Source organism: Rhincodon typus, chromosome 3 (genome assembly GCF_021869965.1).
Source record: "Rhincodon typus isolate 14 chromosome 3, sRhiTyp1.1, whole genome shotgun sequence".
Classification (NCBI taxonomy): domain Eukaryota; kingdom Metazoa; phylum Chordata; class Chondrichthyes; order Orectolobiformes; family Rhincodontidae; genus Rhincodon; species Rhincodon typus.
The window spans coordinates 8484823-8505589 of record NC_063334.1 but is presented as its reverse complement, the minus strand read 5'-3'; the positions used below and the strand labels follow the sequence as shown (position 1 = coordinate 8505589).

At 40.9% G+C, this 20767-nt stretch overlaps 1 protein-coding gene across 2 annotated transcripts in view; it reads right to left on the bottom strand.

Annotated features, from left to right (window-relative positions):
* Positions 1 to 20767, bottom strand: part of LOC109914311 (centromere protein C) — an 80040-nt gene that overhangs the window by 53734 nt on the left and 5539 nt on the right. For both annotated transcript variants that reach the window (XM_048592404.1, XM_048592410.1), the window contains exons 2-6: positions 13882 to 13994; positions 13097 to 13187; positions 6953 to 7247; positions 6493 to 6624; positions 4795 to 5522 (exon numbers count right to left, since the gene is read on the bottom strand). In XM_048592404.1, the coding sequence (XP_048448361.1) occupies positions 4795 to 5522; positions 6493 to 6624; positions 6953 to 7247; positions 13097 to 13187; positions 13882 to 13994 (1359 nt within the window). The remainder of the gene's footprint in view (positions 1 to 4794; positions 5523 to 6492; positions 6625 to 6952; positions 7248 to 13096; positions 13188 to 13881; positions 13995 to 20767) is intronic.

Genomic DNA, 20767 nt, shown 5'->3' with positions numbered 1-20767 from the left:
CTTGTGGATGTAGTGCCAATCAAGCAGGCTGCTTTGTTCTGGATGGTGTCAAGCTTCTTGAGGGTTGTCAGGGCTGCACTCATCCAGGCAAGTGGGGAGCATTCCATCACACTCCTGACTTGTGCCTTGTAGATGGCAGACAGGCTTTGAGGAGTCAGGAGATGAGTTACTCGCCACAGTATTCCCAGCTTCTGGCCAGCTCCTGTAGCCACTCTGTTAATGTGGTGAGTCCAGTTGAGTTTCTGGTCAATGGTAACCCCCAGGATGCTGATAGTGGGGGATTCAGTGATGGTAACACCATTGAATGTCAATGGGCAGTGGTTGGATTGTCTCTTATTGGTGATGGTCATAGCTTGGCATTTGTGTAGCGTGAATGTCACTTGCTCCTTGTCAGCCCAAGCCTGGATATTGTCCAGATCTTGTTGCATGTGAACATGGACTGCTTCAGTATCTGAGGAGACACGAATGGTGCTGAATATTGTGCAATCATCAGCGAACATCCTCACCTCTGACCTTATGGAGGGAAGGTCATTGATGAAGCAGCTGAAGATGGTTGGGCCTAGGACACTATCCTGAGGAACTCCTGCAGAGATGTTGTGGAGCTGAGATGATTGACCTCCCACAACCACAACCATTTTCCTACGTGTCAGGTATGATTCCAACCACCGGAGAGTTTGCCCCTTGATACCCATTGATTCCAGTTTTGCTATGGCTCCTTGATGCCACACTCGGTCAAATGCAGCCTTGATATCAAGAGCTGTCGCTCTCACCTCACTTCTGGAATTCAGCTCTTTTGTCCATGTTTGAACCAAGGCTATAATGAGGTCAGGAGCTGAGTGGCCCTGGAGGAACCCAAACTGGGCGTCACTGAGCAGGTGCTGCTTGATAGCACTGTTGATGACACCTTCCATCACTTTACTGATGATCGAGAGGAGACTGATGGGGCAGTAATTGGCCAGGTTGGATTTGCCCTGCTTTTTATGTACAGGACACACTTGGGCAATTTTCCACATTGTCGGGCAGATACCACTGTTGTGACTGTACCGGAACAGCTTGGCTAAGGGAGCAGCAAGTTCTGGAGCACAAGTCTTCAGTACTATTGCCAGAATGCCAGTAGCCTTTGCAGTAACCAGTGTCTCCAACCGTTTCTTGATATCACATGGAGTGAATCGAATTGGCTGAAGCCTAGTATCTGTAATGCTGGAGGACTACTGGAGGAGGTCAAGATGGATCATCCACTCAGCACTTCTATCTGAAGATTGCTGCAGATGCTTCAGCCTTATCTTTTGCATGGATGTGCTGGGCTCTTCTATCATGGACGATGGGGATGTTTGTGGAGCCCCCTCCTCCAGAGAGTTGTTTAATTGTCCACTAACATTCACGACTGGATGTGGCAGGACTGCAGAGTTTAGCTCTATCTGTCACTTACTGCTTTCGCTGTTTGGCGTGCAAGTAGTCTTGTTTGGTGGGTTCACCAGGTTGATACCTTATCTTCAGGTATGCCTGGTGCTGCTCCTCCTAGCATGCCCTCCTGCACTGTCCATTGAACCAGGATTGATCCCCTAGCTTGATGGTAATGGTTGGGTGGGGGATATGCTGGGCCACGAGATTACAGATTGTGTTGGAGTACAATTCTGTTACTGTTGATGGCCCACAGCGTCTCAGGGATGCCCAGTCTACAGTTGCTAGATCTGTGTGAAGTCTGTCCCATTTAGCATGGTGATAGTACCACACAACACGATGGAGTTTGTTCTCAACGTGAAGGCAGGACTTTGTCTCCACAAGGACTGTGTGATGGTCACTCTTACCGATGCTGTCTTGGACAGATGCAACTGCAACTGGCAGATTAGCGAGGATGAGGTTAAGTATATTTTTCCCTCCTGTTGGTTTCCTCACCAACTGCCGCAGACCCAGTCTAGCAGCTATGTCCTTTAGGACCCGACCAGCTTGATCAGTAGTATTACTGCCGAGCCACTCTTGGTGGTGAGCAGTGAAATCCCCCACCCAGAGTACATTTTGCGCCCTAGCCATCCTCAGTGCTTCCTCTAGGTGTTGTCCAACATTGAGGAGAACTGATTCATCAGCTGAGGGAGGACGGTGTGTGGTAATCAGCAGAAGGTTTCCTTGCCCATGTTTAACTTGAAGCCATGAGACTTCATGGGGTCCGGAGTCAATGTTGAGAACTCCCAGAGCAACACCCTCTCAACTGTATACCACTGTGCCGCCTCCTCTGCTGGGTCTGTCCTGCCGGTGAGACAGGACATATCCAGGGATGGTGATGGCGGTGTCTGGGATCTTGTCTGTAACGTGTGATTCTGAGTATGACTATGTCAGGCTGTTGCTTGACTAGTCTGTGAGACAGCTCTCCCAATTTTGGCACTAACCCCCAGATGTTAGTGAGGAGGACTTTGCAGGGTCAACAGGGCTGTTTCTGCCATTGTCTTTTCCGGTGCCTAGGTCGATGCCAGATGATCCGTCCAGTTTCACTTCTTTGAGTCTTTATAGCGATTGGTACAACTGAGTGGCTTGCTAGGCCATTTCAGAGGGCAGTTGACAGTCAACCACATTGCTGTAGGTCTGGAGTCACATGTAGGCCAGACCAGGTAAGGGTGGCAGATTTCCTCCCCTGAAGGACATTAGTGAACCAGATGGGTTTTTCCAACAATCAACAATGATTTCATGGTGATCAGCAGATTCTTAATTCCAGACTTTTTTTTCTGAATTCTAATACCACCATCTGCCGAGCCTTGTATAGTAGAGGAAAACAATTTCCGGTTCTAACTAGAAGAGTAGTTAGCAAGATACAGTTTGTTGCATATTAGCAACTAGCTACAGGTTACATGGACATAATAGACGTTGTTAAAGACTTTCACGAGGACCAGATGTTAGATCTCATTCTTTTAGGATCCCGAGATACCCACAAGTTCATCACTCTGGTGGATGCTGCTTATGGCACTCTTCAGCTTTAACACTTTCAGACCCGTAATAGAATAGTCACCTTTAGTGGAATAAAAAGATACAGAAAAAAGTTCCCAAGATGTTGACACCGACAAAGTAAATAGCATTTGGGCTCCAGAGCCCATCCACTGCATCCTTCTTTCTTTTTCCTCTTAGTCTTTTTTTTCCTTTTATTGTCAGCAGTGGAGGAAGTGTCATTGTGGAGGAGGCTGGAGTGGGACTCATGGTAGCGATGTCAGCGAGGCGGTGGTTGCGGCTGCACCTTCAGCTTTGGCTGCACGGTGGGCCCAGATCGGGACCCCCAACTCAGTAACACGGAAGGAACAGTGATACATTTCCATATCAGGGTGGTGAGTGGCTTGGAGGGGTAACTTCCAGGTGGTGGTACTTCCTCGTATCTTCTGCCCTTGTCCTTCACGATGGAAGAGATCATTGGTTTGAAAAGTGCTGTTTAAGGAGCCTTGCTGAATTTCTGCAGTGTACCTTGCAAATGGTACACACCTACTACTGAGCATAGTTGGTGGAAAAGTGCATGTTTGTGGATCCCAATCAAGTGGGCTACTTTGTCCTGGATGGTATCAAGCTTAGAGCGTTGTTGGAGCTACACCCATCCAATCAAGTGGGCAGGATTCCATCACACTCCTTACTCGCACGCTGAAGACGGTGGACAGGCTTTCAGAGTTAGGTGGTAGCTGGCTGCTGCAGGATTCCTAGCTACATGAAGAAGTCTGAGGCTACAGTGTTAAATGGCTAGTACAGTGGAGTTTGTGGTTAATGGTAACTCCTATAAAGTTGATTCTGGGAGACTTGGTGTTGATTACATCATTGAATCTCAAGGGGTGATGGTTATATTGTGCCTTATTGGAGATGGTCATTACCTGGTATTTGTGTAGCACAAATGTTATTTGCCACTTGTTAGCCCAAACCTGGATATTGTACAAGTCTTGCTACATTTGAACATGGCTTGCTTCAGTATTTGGTGAGTCACGAATGATGCTAAATATTGTGCAATCATCAGCAAACATGCCCACTTCTGACCTTATGATGGAGGCAAGGTCACTGATTAAGCAGCTGAAAATGGTTGAGCCGAGGACACTACCATGAGGAACTCCTGCAGTGATGTCCTAGAACTGAGATGACTGATCCCCTACAGCCACAATGAGCTTAGTGTATACCAGGTATGACTCCAACCAGCAGACAATTTTCCCCACTTCCCATTAATTCCAGTATTGCTTGGGTTTCTTAATGCCAAACACAGTCAAATGATATTGATACCAAAGGCATTCACTCTCACCTCACATCTGGAATTCAGCTCTTTTGTTCATGTTTGAACAAAGGCTGTAATGAGCTGAGTGGACCTAGCAGAACCCAAACTGAGCATCATTGAGCAAGTTACTGCTAAGCAAGTGCTGTTACATAGCACTGTTGATGACACCTTCCATTATGACGTACAAGACGTGTAGTAGAAAAACCTGAAAATAAACTGGAAATCTTTTCCAAATTTAGCATAAAATGAACAGCATTACAAAGTCTTCAATTTTTTTTTTTAAAAAGAATATGCAGCAAAATTGTTGCATGTTGATTACTTGGAATTGACACTGGTCAAAAACAACCACCTAATTATTCTAATCCTATTTTCCAGCACTTGGCCTTAAATACCTTGAAGTTGTAAGTACACATTTAAATACTACTTAAATGTTATGAGCAACTTGTATTTTAAACAATCAATGATTCACAGATGACATTTTGATCAGATTAGATCACATGCTCTATTACATTGTCACAGAAAATAATCAATAATTAAATGCTGCCTTAATATAATAATAAAACAATTACCTGATGACAGTGGTTGATTTACTGCTTTCTTTTTGTTTGGAGTTTCAGATTCTGTGCATAAAATTTGTTTAGGTGTTTTGTTATTGCTTGCTCCAGCTTTGGGCAAACTGGTCAAACTATTAGATTTTGCAGAGTTCTTGGAATTTATTGCACCTTGCTGAACATTTGCTTTTTCTGTAACATGTAAGAGTGGCTCTTCCTGGAATGCTGCAGGAGCATCTCTATTGCCTTCAATTGTAGCATACTTTTTTCCTGATTTTTGCTTTTTAGATCCAAATTCTGTTCGTTGTTTGGGACTTAGAAGTACTATAGAAGTAGATAAAGATTCATTCTGTAATTCTTCCTGCAGCTGCTCCTCATAATTCTTCGTTAATGGAAGTACAGTAGACTTTCTGACTGGTTCATTCAGTTTGCAAGTTTCTTTGTCCTCCAACTGTTTCAAGTGCACGGGTTCAGTTAGTAATTGAGCCTGCTTTTCATCTGTGTAAGATTTTTTCCCTACTGTTTTATGTTTACTTTTCTTGATCACTTCCTGTTTGTTGGAGTTAGATTTCTTTTCCTGCATTTCTGGTTTCTGGCTTAATACTTGGGTTTTCCTTGGTATAATAATCTGTGACTCAAAACTGAAGCTCTCCTTTTCCATCAGTTCAATTTCAAAGTCATTAGGCTCAGGGGTTGACGTACTAGGAACAACTTGTGTTGATGGTGGCAATACAGAAACAACAGGTCTGTGGAAAGAATGTAGCAATAGTATTAAAATTAGGAACTGCATCCTAGTTCCTTTTATATTCAGACAAATGCTCAGCCTATCAAAATTCCAGATTTTCTCCCATCTAAATTCATCTTTCTTTTGTTACAAATCATGGACAGAAATATCATGCAACACGAGTTCATAGTTTTATTTAAAATAGTTGTTTAGGTAGAACAGAATGTGAGTATTGCTTAAAAAAAGACACTTTGTCTTGCACTCATCAGGACGAGTCACAAGAATATTAATTCAGCTGGCAAGTGGAATCTGATTTATGCAGGCATTGCTATGGAAAATGCACCAATAATGCTGACTGATAATTAACTGTCAGACTGTTTCAATTTTAAAAGCAGGCAAGTTGACTCAGATTGTTGGGATTATTGTCTTGAGAAATGACCCAATAAATGGCTGTCACCTGTTGTTGGGAATGAAATATGAGCTTTACATGTGGAAGACAATAATACAATGGGAGAGATCATCAAGATACAGCTACACAAAATCTGTCTATTTGATAAGGATAAGTTAATACAATAATTATTACATAATGCAGCGCACAACTATTTTGCACATGATTTATGAACAAATTCACAGCACTTTTTGTTTAGCAGTACATTGTCCCAACAAACTGATCCACTCAAACACATCAGGAAGGGTTATTACCAATCTGTGTCATTACTCAGACAGGGGAGCATTCATGATGCTATCTCTGATCTCGACACCTCTAGATTAGACAGAGGGGAAAATAAATAAGCCTCAGTTCCTATCCAGTCCACAAGCCAGTGATCTTTTATAAAGCCAGGAGATAACAGGATTGGGAACAGCTGTAGTGTCCTTAAAATTGAAGGCTGCATGGTACATGTGGAATCATAAGTTTGCAGGCAACCAATGCTTTCAGAAAGAGTAAGAAAAAAAATGCTCGTGGGAGTCTGAACATTTATAGAGATACTTACTTCCTTCCAAAATGGTTGGACAGAATCTTATGCCTTTCAACACCTGAAGTGGATTGGGCTATATTCTTTTTGGCGAGTGTTGCAAGAGGGCTCCTTGGGACTACAGGTGTAATACTGGTGTCAAAACACAGTCTGCAAACAAAATTTAGCAAATCAGACTCAATAATAATGGATAAACTTGAAGAAACAGACAAAAAGGAGTTTTTGAAGTAACATTTGCCGAGTTGCCAGCATCAGTGCTATAGAAGGCACGTAGTAAACTGTTCCACAAAGTTTATATTAAGTAGTATGCAGCTTGCAAGTTGCTGGACTTCCTACTCTGTAACATAAAAATACATCTGTATTTTCTCAGAAGGAGTGGATATTGAATAGTTAAGTATAATGCTACTGTTAACAAATCTGCCCAAGTCTAAAAACTGTTACTCCTACTCTACTTGTACTAAGGTACCAGTTTTTATACCTCATATTTGGTTTAGATTCAAGAGGTAAAGCTGAATCATTTGGAGTTGAGTTGATAACAGATGTTTCAGCATTGTAAGTAATCCCATTTTTTTCCACAGGGGACACATCTGTCTCTAGCTCTAGAGTCTTCAAGGTAACGAAATAGTGCTCTTCTCCTTCATCAACAGAGCCTCTTTCATCATCATCATCATCAACAACAACATTGTCACCACCACCAAGCTCATTGGCTTTGTTGTTAGCAACAGCTGCTTGTACCAACCAAAGCCGCGTTTGTTTACTTGAACTGCAGTAGCCTTCAAAAGAAAAAGGAAAAACAATTATAAAAAATTTATCCATATGTATAAAACTTGCATAAACAGCAATTGTAAAACAAAAAAGCACAGATGTGACGAAAAGTAAATTCTATTCAATTTTCACCAAAAGAAATTGAGCCTTTTTGATCTATAAGGCACAAAGACAAACTGGTTGAGCAAAATGCACACAATAAACAGCTACAGCCAACTGTCATTACTAACAGTTATGAAAAACTGTAGAATCAGCACGTTGTCATCAGCAACATGTGAAGCAATGACTTCAATTGTGATTTAAAAGCAAACAACAAATTGGTAGTCAATAAAAAGACCAAAAAAGTTTCTTAGGAAGCAAGAGCTAGATGAAAAATGTTCATTCTGCACACTAAATGTTGTTCACTACTCAGTGTACCAGATTTGCAACTCCCTCTTATAAAACAAGAGTACTGTGAATGGTGGAAATATGAAATAATAACAAAAAGGGCTGGAAAAACTCAATTGGTCTGATAGCATCTGTGGGCACGAAACAGTTAACTTTTCAAGTCCAGTATGACTCTTTTGTAGAACCAGATGCCACTACCTTATGGAATGTCCTGCCTCGTATGACCAAAGATCAGTGGGTTCAGAATCAGTCTCTTCAATCACAAGACCACCCATGGCAGGAACCTGGGATCCTGAGCAGAAAGTAACTTCGAATTGAGGGACAGCTGACGTTAACTTATGTTAACTCTACCCCAAAGAGGAATCTTTTAATCGCACTTAAAATTATATGTATTGTGATACACCACATCACTTAAAGCAGGTCTTATGAGGCATTCCTGCAGTATACAGTACCTCATTATTTCATCTCTGTAGTGATTGGAACTAGGGCCAGGTGGATCTCGTTGACTATGAGATCCTTGATCGGGGTTGTTAGCCTGGGCCAATCAGGGAGCCCTGGCCAACAGATATAAACAGGAGATACAGACAGACTCCTGTTTCTTGGGACTGACTCTGAGCTGGCTGGTCAGAGCTTATACCTCTGCACATGTAAATAAAGGGTGTCTTGGTGATGGGATACCAGCCTTTGTGCAGTTAGTTCAGTAGCAACAAGACTAAGCAGTACATGGTTGAAGAAAATTCTCTTGAAACAGTCATCTTTGAATTGGGGGTAAGCACTTCTGGTATCATACCGTTATTTGGGAAATTCGACTTGTTCAATCCTGTTGAAGACTGGGCCCAGTTTGTGGAAAGAATACATTATTTTTTCCCAGGCAAATGACATTGGGACAGATGAAAAGCAACAATTAATCCTTTGAGACAGCAGGAACTGCAGATGCTGGAGAATCTGAAGAAGGGTCTAGGCCCGAAATGTCAGCTTTCCTGCTCCTCTGATGCTGCTTGGCCTGCTGTGTTCATCCAGCTCTACACCTTGTTATCTCAAGTAATCCTTTTAACTGCTTGCAGGTCCACAGCATTTTTGGTTATTAGGAGTCTAAATTTCCCTGAGGCACTAGCTGCTAAAGCCTTTCGAGAGTTGACAGATTTAGTTAAGGAATATTACAACCCCAAACCTGCTCTAATTCTGAGATGCTATAGGTTTTATTTGGCTGCTTGAGAACCAGGGAATCTGTTTGGGGAGTTTTGACGAGGTTAAGACGACTGGCAGGGGCATGTGATTTTGGGTTAACCCTGAATGAGATGCTGAGAGTATGTGGGAATAATGAGTAACCATGCAAAAAAGTGCGTACCAGCTGAAGCCCAACTGGACTTCAAACAGGCACGAAAACTGGCTTTGTTACTAGAAAATGCAGCAAGTGGAAGCTACAAGACATCCCAATGGAAGTGGACGCCCTCACCTGTCTGACTGAGCTTGAGAAACATCACTTGAGAGGAGGCAATTGCAGAGCCTCACACAAGGCATATCCTGAGCAGAAGAACCCTAGGTCAGCCCACAGCAAAACCCCAAAACAAAGCCAAGCCTCAGCCAAATGGCTAAAATGTTCTTCAGGATCCAGGCCAGCAAGCCATTGCACTTGTTGCCAGTATACAGACTCTAAACAGCAATGAGGTCCTATGAGGCCTGATGCGACTAGGAAAATTCATACGCTGCTATCCAGGAGACTGCACACCATGGAAAGTCCATCTGTGTGTGGTTTGGAACAGTGAAATTGTTTAGCAACATTCAAATCAAAACCAAAATAAAATGTTTGGTTAAATGGTCACCCTGTTCTCATGGGAGGCGCAACAATGGGGAGCAAGAGCAATTGTCCCAAGTAAAGGTCACTGCTAGATACTGGCTGAATTCCACTCGGGTCATTCAGGGATTTCCAAAAAGATGTTGGCAAAACGTTATGTCTGGTGGCCAGAATTGGGTGTGTTGATGGGGTAGTGCCCAGAATGCCAACAAGGACAAACATTACCACCAGCAGCACCCCCCACATTCATGGGAGCCGGGTAAACCCTGGACTCAGTTACACATCAATTATGCCAGTCCTTTCAGTGGGCACAATGTTCCTGATCATTGTGATGCCCATTCAAAGTAGTTGGATGTGCATAGAGTTCATTCAGCAAACACTGAGGGATGACGATTGAAAAGCTGTGAGCATCATTTGTGCTACATGGAATCCCAAAAGTATTGGTCACGGAAAATGGGACATCATTTACCAGCAGGAAATTAGACTTTTGGAAATACTCAAATGGCATTCAGCCAATTCCATCCCTTGTCCCATGGTCTGGCAGAAACAGCAGTCCAAACATTGAAGGCAGGCTTACAGATTCACTTGATACCAAACTGTCTTGGTTCCTGTTTAATTCTTGGACCACCACACTCAACTTGCAGGGCTAGCTCCAGCAGAGTTGCTGAAGGGGAGAAGACTCTGCACCAGGTTAAACCTGATATTCCCTCTCCGGGGAAGCAGGGTGAAACGGCAGCAGGAAAGCCAATGCCAGCCACGTGCCTCCTCTAGGAAAGAGAGAGACAGTTTACTTCAGGGACGAACTTTGGTGTCACAACCGTGGAAATGCCCTCCATGGGTATGAGGTAAGGTCAACACGAGGTCAGGTCTTATGACCTACAAAGTTCAGGAAAGTGAGGCGGTCCTGAACAAACATGTGGATCACCTGAAAGCCGCTACTCCTCAAACAGGGCAGAAGCAAAACATACCCGACTCTTCAGAACAGCCAGAAGGCCTGTCAGAAACCATGGGTTGTCCCTTCTGTCTAGCAAAGAAACCTCAGAACGAGACGGATCCCTTGTTACCACATGAAGAGAAAACTCTCGACACTTTGGGTGCAAGACACAGGATTCTAGTCACCAGCTGGTCAGAGCCTACGTAATGTGCGCATGTAAATAATGGGTGACTTGGTGACGGGATACTGGCCTTTGTGCAGTTATTTCAGTCTCCTTTTCCTGAATAAAGCTACACAACATTCTTTTTTCAAAGATATGAATTTTGAAATCAACCTGCTCAGGCAGGTCATTACACATGTGAGGCAGTCAGGACTTGAACCCAGACCCTCTAGTTCAGATGCAAGGATGACAACACTATGCCAGAAGAGCCTTACCCCTTTCTCAACACATTACTAATCAACATGTTCTGAGATATTATGACAAATCTCTGGAGCAGTTTGGACTTGAATCTGGATGTCCTGGTTCAGAGGTAGGAAACACCACCACTGCCACAAGACACTCTTTTCTCAATATACATTAATTCACATAACTACACTGAAAGATGACATCAGCATTCTTAAGAAGCGAGACATCATCCTATGAATGAAGATGATTTTGTTCATTTTGACTTTTGGTCATCGATGGCCCTGATGGCTTCAAAAAATGCTGTGCATGTGGCAAGGTGAACATTCTCATGGATTTCTCAAGTTTTCTCGCTCCACTACTTTTACTTTCTGGATTTAGCTTTGAGCGTCAGCCTCAAGGTGTTACAATGTTACCTTCTTGACTTGTGACTTTTAGTTGTTCTGACAGAAAATGACATTTGCTCATTGTTGTCTCCAGAATGATAATCTTTTCTTATCTTAGGATGGCAAACATCATCTGATTCAAAGGTCAGAGCACAAGCATGGCTAGCTTTGGCATATGGATTCTAGCCGAGCTACTAGGTGTGGTGTCATAAGATTTCTATGACTAAACATTTTTGGCAGTGCATGCAAGATCCCATTCTGGCTGAGAAAACAATCTCCTTGGATCTTCCATTTGTTACTTCAGTCTCTCCTCCTAAGGAAGATTGGCCTCACTCAGGCGCCAATGTCAATTTGGAGTTTTTTTTCAGTTGCCATTAAGATCAGTGCACAGACTTAATTGTGGTGTCCAAAAAAAAATTAAGAATATTCTGAATTATGGCAACTAACTACCAACTAACATGTTTTCAATCATAATTGCTGCAAAAGATATTTCCAATTGTTAGTCCACAAAGAATGCAAAGGCATTGTGTGGTGTCCCTGTCTCTTAAACATTGCAGATGAATTGTTATGACAGAAGAAATGTTTAATTCTGTCTACAACAGATTCCTTAACTTCTACTTGTACTTGCTGCTCTTTCCCCAATTGCTGCAACATACAGCGCACCATCCTTTCAATTCTGAAGAAGAATCACATTGAACTCAAAACTCATTCTTCTTCCACAGATGTGAGAGACTTCTGAGACACACCAGCATGTCCTGGTTTTATTTCAGATTCCAGCATCTGCTGTACTTTGATTTCATTATACAATTACATTTTGGACTCACTCAGAATTTGACATGCCTGAACAGCAAAGCATATTGCTCCCTCTTTTTTGCACTTCGCTTAGCAAAGGATTTGAGTTGAAAATCCACTAGAATTCACCATACCACTCATGGAAAATGCCTTTCATTTCCAGCAAAGGGAATTCTGCCAGCTAGAACCAGGAAATCAACAAGTGCTAGCAGCTTGTGGTACCGAATAACCGCAGAACACCATTTAAGCCAATCCATGCCCTTACATTTTTTCAGACAATTTGTCAGAGCTGGTGAGCACCTGTACCAATCCACCAGCACTCGCCTGTCATGCAGTATAAATATTGCTTTTTTCCTTGAATGTGTATTCTCGCAAAATGAGTGCATGATGACAAACTTCAGCAAAATGTGCCATTTTTCAGAACTTTTTTTCTTGAATTTAACCAGTACCTGGCGTCAATGGGTGACAGCGAGAAGGTGGGGGTGGGGCATGAGGGAGTACATACTTACATAATCCAAACTGTGTTCATCTTTGTATCTTTGAGTGTCTTTTCTTTGTAACCAACTAGTTATTTCTTATTGATTAACGAAATTTAGATGACTTTTTAATATCGAACCTGACATGGTCTGAGATCAATAATAATTGACCATATTGCTAATCTGGTCGAATTTAGTATTTAATTTTGACCAGTGAGACTAGAAAAGAAAATTGAGCACCCAAGATTGCAACATAAATGACAAAAATCTGATAGTACATAACACTAAACAAAAAGTGTAAGAGATGATCTGATCTAAATTTCCTTTTTTTCACATTAATGTCCAATCACATCATCTAGCTTGATGGATTATGCGCTTTTGGATGCCCTCTTTGTCCTATTTTATTTCGGCCATCATGCACCAGTCTCAACTTCACATCCTTCTCTTCAGATCGAGGCATGTTTTTGATAACCTATCCAAAAATAACAAACAAAGCCCTGTCTGGTCACTTTTGTTACCTGCTAGATTTATGTGTCTAAATTCTCAAATTCTCACTCAGTCTTTAAAAGGTAGTAAAGTACTGCACTAAAACCAAACTGATTTTAACTAAATCAATCCAGCAAATGAATATAGTACTGAAGCAACATTACTACAAAAGAACAAATCGAAATAAGTGGTACAAACCATTGTATTCTTTCCTCTTGTCTGTGCAAGAATCTTCATGACATTGGTTATTTTCAGGTACCTGTAATGGTGTTCTGGCAGTAGTCAATCTCTAAGAGGAGGGGGAAAAAAAAAAATCTTAAAATGTAACTTAATTAATTTCCTTCATTTAATACATGTCACAAGTGTCCCCGAACCTTAATTTTCAATCATTGTGCCACACCTGACCTAACCTGGAGGAAAGCACGGTATCTTTTCTTTTGTACACTAAAGTGAAGGTGGTTCACATTAAATTTGCGTTTAAAACGGCCAGTAGCTATAGTTATGAAGTCTTTCACCTCAGGGGACTTGTCTCAAGTCTAACCAAATCTGCTCAATGACGATCTCACTACCCTGTTGCTTTCAAGGATCATAACTGAAATTCGTCTAATAGTATCAATACATTTCTGAGTAGATACAGTGCACCAAATAAATTATACAGGTATTAATAAGTGTGGCATGATACGTAACAGAAGAATGAAATAAGGCACATTGAAAGCTATTACAGAGCAGCAAATTGTGCATAGCTGTCTGAAAACCCTGAATGTTAAACACCAGAACTATGTTAATCCCCTAACAGAAACATAAATTCATCTCCATCCTAATAAAATAGCAATTCTACACACAACCTCCAATTTACTATAATTGGAAAAATAAATCACAACAATCACAATACAAACTTCCGATTAGACTAGTTAAGATTAGAGAAAATCAAATTAGTGATGTAAAAATCAAATCGATAAAATAAAATTAATGAATTTCATCACCTTGTTACCCTGAAGATCTGCTGGTGATTGTTTGACTAGATTTCTCCCTTTTGGAAGCTGGACTTCAAAGCGAGATGTGGAATCCAGATGTGAACCACTATTATTAATACTGTCTAGAAATATTAAGAATTAATAAAATTAATTTGTCTTTATTAACAATCTAACCTCAAACATGAAAAAAAAAATGACTGTAGCCAAGCATGCTTCAGTAATATGGCTTCAACATAAACAAAAGCAACTTCTCAACTCACTCCATTACAATAAATTTGTAGTGTAGGATTCAGATTATTTATCCATTTGTGGTTTGAGGACTTCTTAATAGTTGATCATAACTGTACCATAGTGGTGCTATCATGAAGAAGCTACATGCTTCAAACATATTTTAGGCAGAAATAGGCATCATCAATGCAGCAAAATAATTAAAACAATTCTTTATGACAAATCAACTTTTGGAGGTATCTTGTATTTGGTTTTAGATACATAGCATGAATCTATCTTTCAAAACCTATAGTGAGGATATAGTCGAGTTGCTGTTCTAATTATAACTAATCAAAGCGTTATAACAATATCAGTTCATATTTGTACAGCGCCAAAAAAGTAATAAAAACAACCCAAGGCACTTCACAGGAGCATCATAAATAACATAATACTGAGCCACATGAGGTGGTATTATAGCAGATAAAACCTATATTTTAATTTGTTAAGAACTGTTTTAAAAGAGCAAAGCATGTTAGAGTGGCGAGAATTAAAGAATTAATTCCAGAACTTGGAACTCAGGCACCTGAAGATGTTACACCACTGGTGACCACAATCAAAATAATAGTTACTCAAGAAATGTGCAGATAAATATTCAGAGAGTAGTGGGACTGAATATTAAGGTCAGGTGTGACCACAACTGAAACTGAAACAAAAGACAAAAATGTTCTTAAAAATCATGTCTTGCTTAATGGTGTCGGCAGCAAACACAGGATGATAGGACAGAGAGATTTGGCACAGGTTAGAACATAATTAGTGTCGTATAACCTCAAGTTTAAGGAGCATAGTAAGCAGAAGGGTGGCAAGAAGAACAATAACATAATCAAGTCTAGATGTAATAAAAAAGGTATGGATGAGCCTATGCAAGACCACGACAAGGACCTGCATCACTATTCAGCATGTAACTCTGAATGGATGCACAATTATGGCTTGAAATCAACTGTCTGGGCCCCCCAGATGATCAGTGACCTTGGTCCCCAGAAACAATTCCAAGTTAGCCCAAAGGGCATACATTACAATTTTGAAAGCATCATGTTTAGCCAAAGTGAACAGGCTGTACAATATAAAATAAATTCAGGAAGACTGAGGCGATAAGAATAAGGTATCCAAGTATAAAAGTGGATAAGAACCTGAAGTATTTCTCAAAGTGTGGTCAACCTAGTTCACAAGCTCCTGGAACATGAAGTTGACACTCAAAAGGGAATGGGATAAATATGAAGGACAAAAACTTGTATATCGATAGTAGATGATTCGTGAAGGATTGTGTTTCTCCACCTGCGTGGTCTCTTGGTGTCTTCAGGGGTCAGAAAGGAATTGCCCATGCCTCAGTAGGAAATTAGCATGAGGTATTTTGAGACCACTGAGAAGATTGTAAGCATTTTTAATTCTTTTCCCCCTTGGGCTGTGGGCATTGCTGACAAGGCCAACATTTGTTGCACACCCCTAATCACTGAGAATGTGGCAGTGAGTTGTCATCTTAAACCAGTGCAGTCCATCTGGTGCAGGTACATTCATGGTGCTGTGAGCAGGAGAGTTCCAGGTATTAAACTAAGTATCAATGAAGAAATGGCAATATAGTTGAAATCAGGATGATATTTGGCTTAAAAAGGGCTCGCAGATGTGGTGTTCCCATGTATCCACCGCATTTGATTCCAGGTGTAGAGTTCACAGGTTCAGAAGGTGCTATCAAAGTTGCTGAGGCACATTTTATATATAGTACACCCTGCTGCCACTGCAAATCATTGGCGTAAGGAACGAATATTTAAGTATGTGAATGAGTTATTGATCAAGTGGACTCTTACTCTGCACTGAGCTTAAGTGTTGTTGGAGCTGTATTCATCCAGCTAACAGGGAAAGTATGCCATCATTCTCCTGACTTATGCTCTGTAAGTGGTGGGCAGGCTTTGAGAAATTACGAGGTGATACACGTGCCTCAGAAGTCCCAACTCCAGCCTGTTCTCAGCAGAAACCATGGATGATCCACTTCAATTTCTGGTCAATAGCAATTTCTAGGATGTTAATAGTTGGGAATTCGGCAATGGCAACACGATTGAATATCAAGGGATGACAAGATTCTCTCATTTGAGACAGCCAATGCTTACCACTTGTGTGGCAGGAATGTTTCTTGCTATTTTTCAGCCCGAGCCTGCAAATTGGCAGAGATTCTTCAGTATCTGAAGAGTTGTAAAGGTTTGGAACATTACGCAATCACCAACATCCCCACTTCAGAGTTTATGATGGAGAGAATGTCATTGATGAAGGCAGCTAAACATGGTCAGCCTACATCATTGTCCTGAGGAATTTGTGCAATAATGTTCTGATTGTTGTTTGGAGAACAAATACCTTCTGTTTGGGCAAATTGGAGAGTTTCCCTGGTTTTCATTAACAGCAAATTTGCCACAATTCCTTAATGCGAAACACTTAAATGCTGCTTTAACATAAAGCAGGTTAAATCTAATCTGGCCAATTTTTACCCTTTGTTTTCCTCTTGCTCATCTGCAAAGTAATGAAAGCTGTCATAGACAATGTTATCAAATCACAGATAGTAATAACTTGCCAAGTCTACTCAGATTGGGTTTTGCCAGGAGTTTATGGGTTCTTAACCTCATTACAGCTTTTGGGCCAAACATGGGCAGAAGAACTGAATTTGAAATAAGGCGAGGGTAAGTGACCTTGATATTAAAGCAGCATTTGACAGTGTCATTAATAATGCTGGCAAAATTGTTAATAGGAATCAAGGAAACTCCCAACTAGTGTCACAAGTTGCCCAAAAGGAAGGTGTTTGTGGTTGTTGGAGAACAATCATCTTACCTTCTGAACATCACTGCAAGAGTTGCTCAGAGCAATGTCCTTGGACTTACCATATTCAGCTGCTTTCATTAACGATAGTCCCTCTAAGCTCAGAAGTGCAGATGTTAGTGATAATTGTGTAACTTTCCAGACCATTTAGAACTCATCAGACACTGAAGAATCTGTGCCAGTTTTCAGGCTTGGGCTGAAAAGTGGCAAGAAACATTCCTGCCACACAGGTGGTAAGAACTGATCATCTCAAACAACAGAATTTAGCCATCACCCCTCAACATTCAATAATACTGCCATTGCTGAAATCCTAACTGTTAATATCCTTGGAATTGCCATTGACCAGAAACTGAAGAATTGAATTTCTTGTATTGTGAGGTTGATGCTGCGGTTGTAGCGGTGGAGGAACACCTTGGCTGGGGACTTAGCCATTTCTGAAGCACAGTACTATTGCTAGAATATTGTCAGGGACCACAGCCTTTACAGAATCCAGTGCCATCAGCCATTTCTTGGTATCACATGGAGTGAATCAAATTGGCAATAGACTGGCATCTGTGATGCTGGGACACTGCACAAAAGGCAAAAGGAGTGGTAACATTTCTAGAAAATTGACCAGGAGTAACTAATAACAGGAAAACCATGACATGGCAGGGAGTGGGGGGGAGCGGGTGGGAGTGGTGGTGTTGGTGGTGGGAGTGCTTAAAGATGATGGTGGTTGTAGAATATCAAATGGAGGACAGAATTCATGATCTGAAATTACTGAATTCTGCATTGAGTCCAGAAGGCTGTTAAATGCCTCAGTGGAAAGTGAGGTGCTGGACTGGAACGTTGCAACATGCCTCAGGCAGAAGTATGAACATGGGAGCAAGGTGTTACATGGAAATTGAGTCTCTGTACCATTGGTTCTTGCAATGCAATCACTGCACTTGAACATTAGTCTAATTGCATAACTTAGTTATGTCTTAGTCTTAGAATCATATATTTTGTCACAGGAGGCAGCCATCTGGCTTCTCATTTTCATACCAGCTGTCTGCAAGAACTTACCTTCTACAAAATAGCTTTGCAAATGCTTTTATTTTCCTTCAAAGGCCTCAAGTTTAACTCCAGGAAGTGCATTTCAGGTTACAACTACTTACTGTGTTAAAAATGTCCTCATATTACTGTTGCTTCTTTGGTTAAACACCCTAGACCAGTCTCCAGGCTCTTAATCCTTCCACAGTTTCTCTTTAATCTACTCTGCCCAGACACTTCATGATTTTGAATATTTGTCCTTGGAAAGAGGAAATTTGAAACAAGACTAGATAACATTTGCAGCATCCCATAGAATTTGAAGCATTGTGTATTAATTAAAAGTAATTGCTCATGATATAGTATTTCATTCATGACGTATACAAGTGCAGAAGTTTCAGTTCATAGCAGCCAATCTGCTTGTAAAAGGTGTTGGGGGAAGAAGCTAAATCATAACACCCTGAACTACCACGTGCCCCAAGGAAAAATTCAGCAAAGAACAGCTATGCTTTCAGCCACTTGCTACTTATTATCCTTTGACAGAATGCCAAATGACAAGAAAGAGAAACAACAGAACTATGTTTCCTTTTCCTACTGTGAAAGAATTAAAACTACAGTTCAAAAGGGCAACCACAAACTTTACACTAGAGTTCCTTTGAATGTTAAATATTCAATACAAGACACACTAATCTCTTACCCTCTCATTGTATTTGTTCCAGTTTCATATGATGAACTTAGCTGACGGTAATAATGAACATGTCAGATCCCACAGTGAAACATGCCTTGACAGATAAGTTTTACTTTTGCAGTTAGTTACCTAAAAGGTCAGTCACTGAACATACTCACATAGAGGCTGCCAGTGTACTTTTAACAAAAGAACACCCAAGTTTATTTCATAATAAAAAGGGGAAAAGTAACTATTTGACACCATAAAAGCACTATGTGAAAGCCTCATTATAAAATCTCCAAAGTAGAGACTCAACTCTTTCACTCTCACAACTTTTAAAAATGCTCAGAACACAGTAGAGGGTCATTTCGTTTCCATTTCAAAGTTCCTTGTTCTGCTGACATGGCTGTACTTCATTTCTTTCTAACAAAGATCTGAATTAATTCAATGTTATCATCTTTTGACTATAAGACATAAGACATAGGAACAAAAGGGCAGGCCATTCAGTCTGCTCTGCCATTCAATGAGATCATGGCTGATCTGATCATCCTCAATACTATTTTCGTGCCTTATCCCCAAAACCCTGGATTCCCTTACCAAGAAATAATGTCAAGCTGGAATATACTTAATGATACATTTCTGCAGGCCTCTGCAGTAAAAAATTCCAGTGATTCACTACCCTCAAAAGAAATTCTCCTCATCTCTGTCTTAGAGTGACCCCTTATTCTGAGTTTATACCTGTTGGTCCTAGAGACACCCACAAGAGAAAGCAACCTTTCCACAACTACCCTGTCAGCTCTGCTAATATTCCTGTATGTTTCAATAAAGGTCCCCTGACAATCTTCTGAACTTGAAGGAATACAGGCCCAAGCTACACAACCAGTCTTCCTAAGAAAATTCTTCCAATCTCAAGATCAGCTTGCTGAATCTTCTCTGGACTGTCTTTCCTCAGCTAAGGAGCCCAAGACTGTTCACAGTATTATGGTTGTGGTCTGGCTACAGCCCAAATTGGTTTAGCAAGACCCTGATATTTTTCTATTCCATTCCCTTTGAAGTAAACACAAACATTCCATTTACCTTCCCTATTACATGTATGCTAGCTGTTTAAGAGTCATGTGCAAGGATTCACAAATCCCTCTTCTGTAGATTTTTGCATCTTTCTCAATTTAAATAATATTCAAAGTCACACAACACCAGGTTATAGTTCAACAGGTTTATTTAAAAATCACAAGCTTTCAGAATACTGCTCCTTCATCAGGTGAAGTCATTTCACCTGATGAAACAACAGCACTCCGAAAGCTTGTGATTTCAAATAAACCTGTTTGGACTATAACCTGGTGTCATGTGACTTCTGATTTTGTCCACCCTAGTCTAACATTGGCACCTCCACATCATAAATAATTTTCATCTCCTCTATTCTTCCTGCCAAAATGCTTAACTTCATATTTTCTACATTGTATTTGATCTGCCAAGCTTTTGCCCATTCACTAAACTGGTTTTTGTTCCTCTGCAGACTCCATCATCCGCACCATTTCCCACCACCAATTCCTATGGCACACCACTAATAACAGGCTGCCATCCTGAAATGCCCCCTTTACCCCAACTCTGTCTTCTGTAAGGTAACCAATCCTCTAGGCACATAATTCTTTCAGGCAGGGTGGTTAAAAAGGCCTTTGGCACGCTTGCCTTCATTGCACAGTCCTTTGAGTATAGGAATTGGTAAGTCACGTTGAGGTTGTACTGCTCACTGCTGAGGCTTCTTCCGGAATACTGTGTTCACAAATCACTTATTTAAATACATGTAAGCAAATTTCCAGACACCCGTTTTAGAGCTCAAGAATGGAATTAAGTCCTTCCCATCTTAACCCACATAACCTAGAAATACAAATCGAACTACAAGCTATAGAGGCTTGTCTACTTTAGAACCTAAGCTTCCAAATAATATTTCATAAACCTTCGTCACAAATACATATCCAAGACTTGTTAACTGTCAGAACATATGTCTGACAAACAATCTGCATTATAAAATAAAACAAAGAACTGCAGATGCTGGAAGTCTGAAACAAAAAAAATGCTGGGGAAACTCAGCAGATCTGGTAGCATCTGTGGAGAGAAAGCAGAGTTAATGCTTCAAGTCCAGTGACCTTTCTGAAGAAG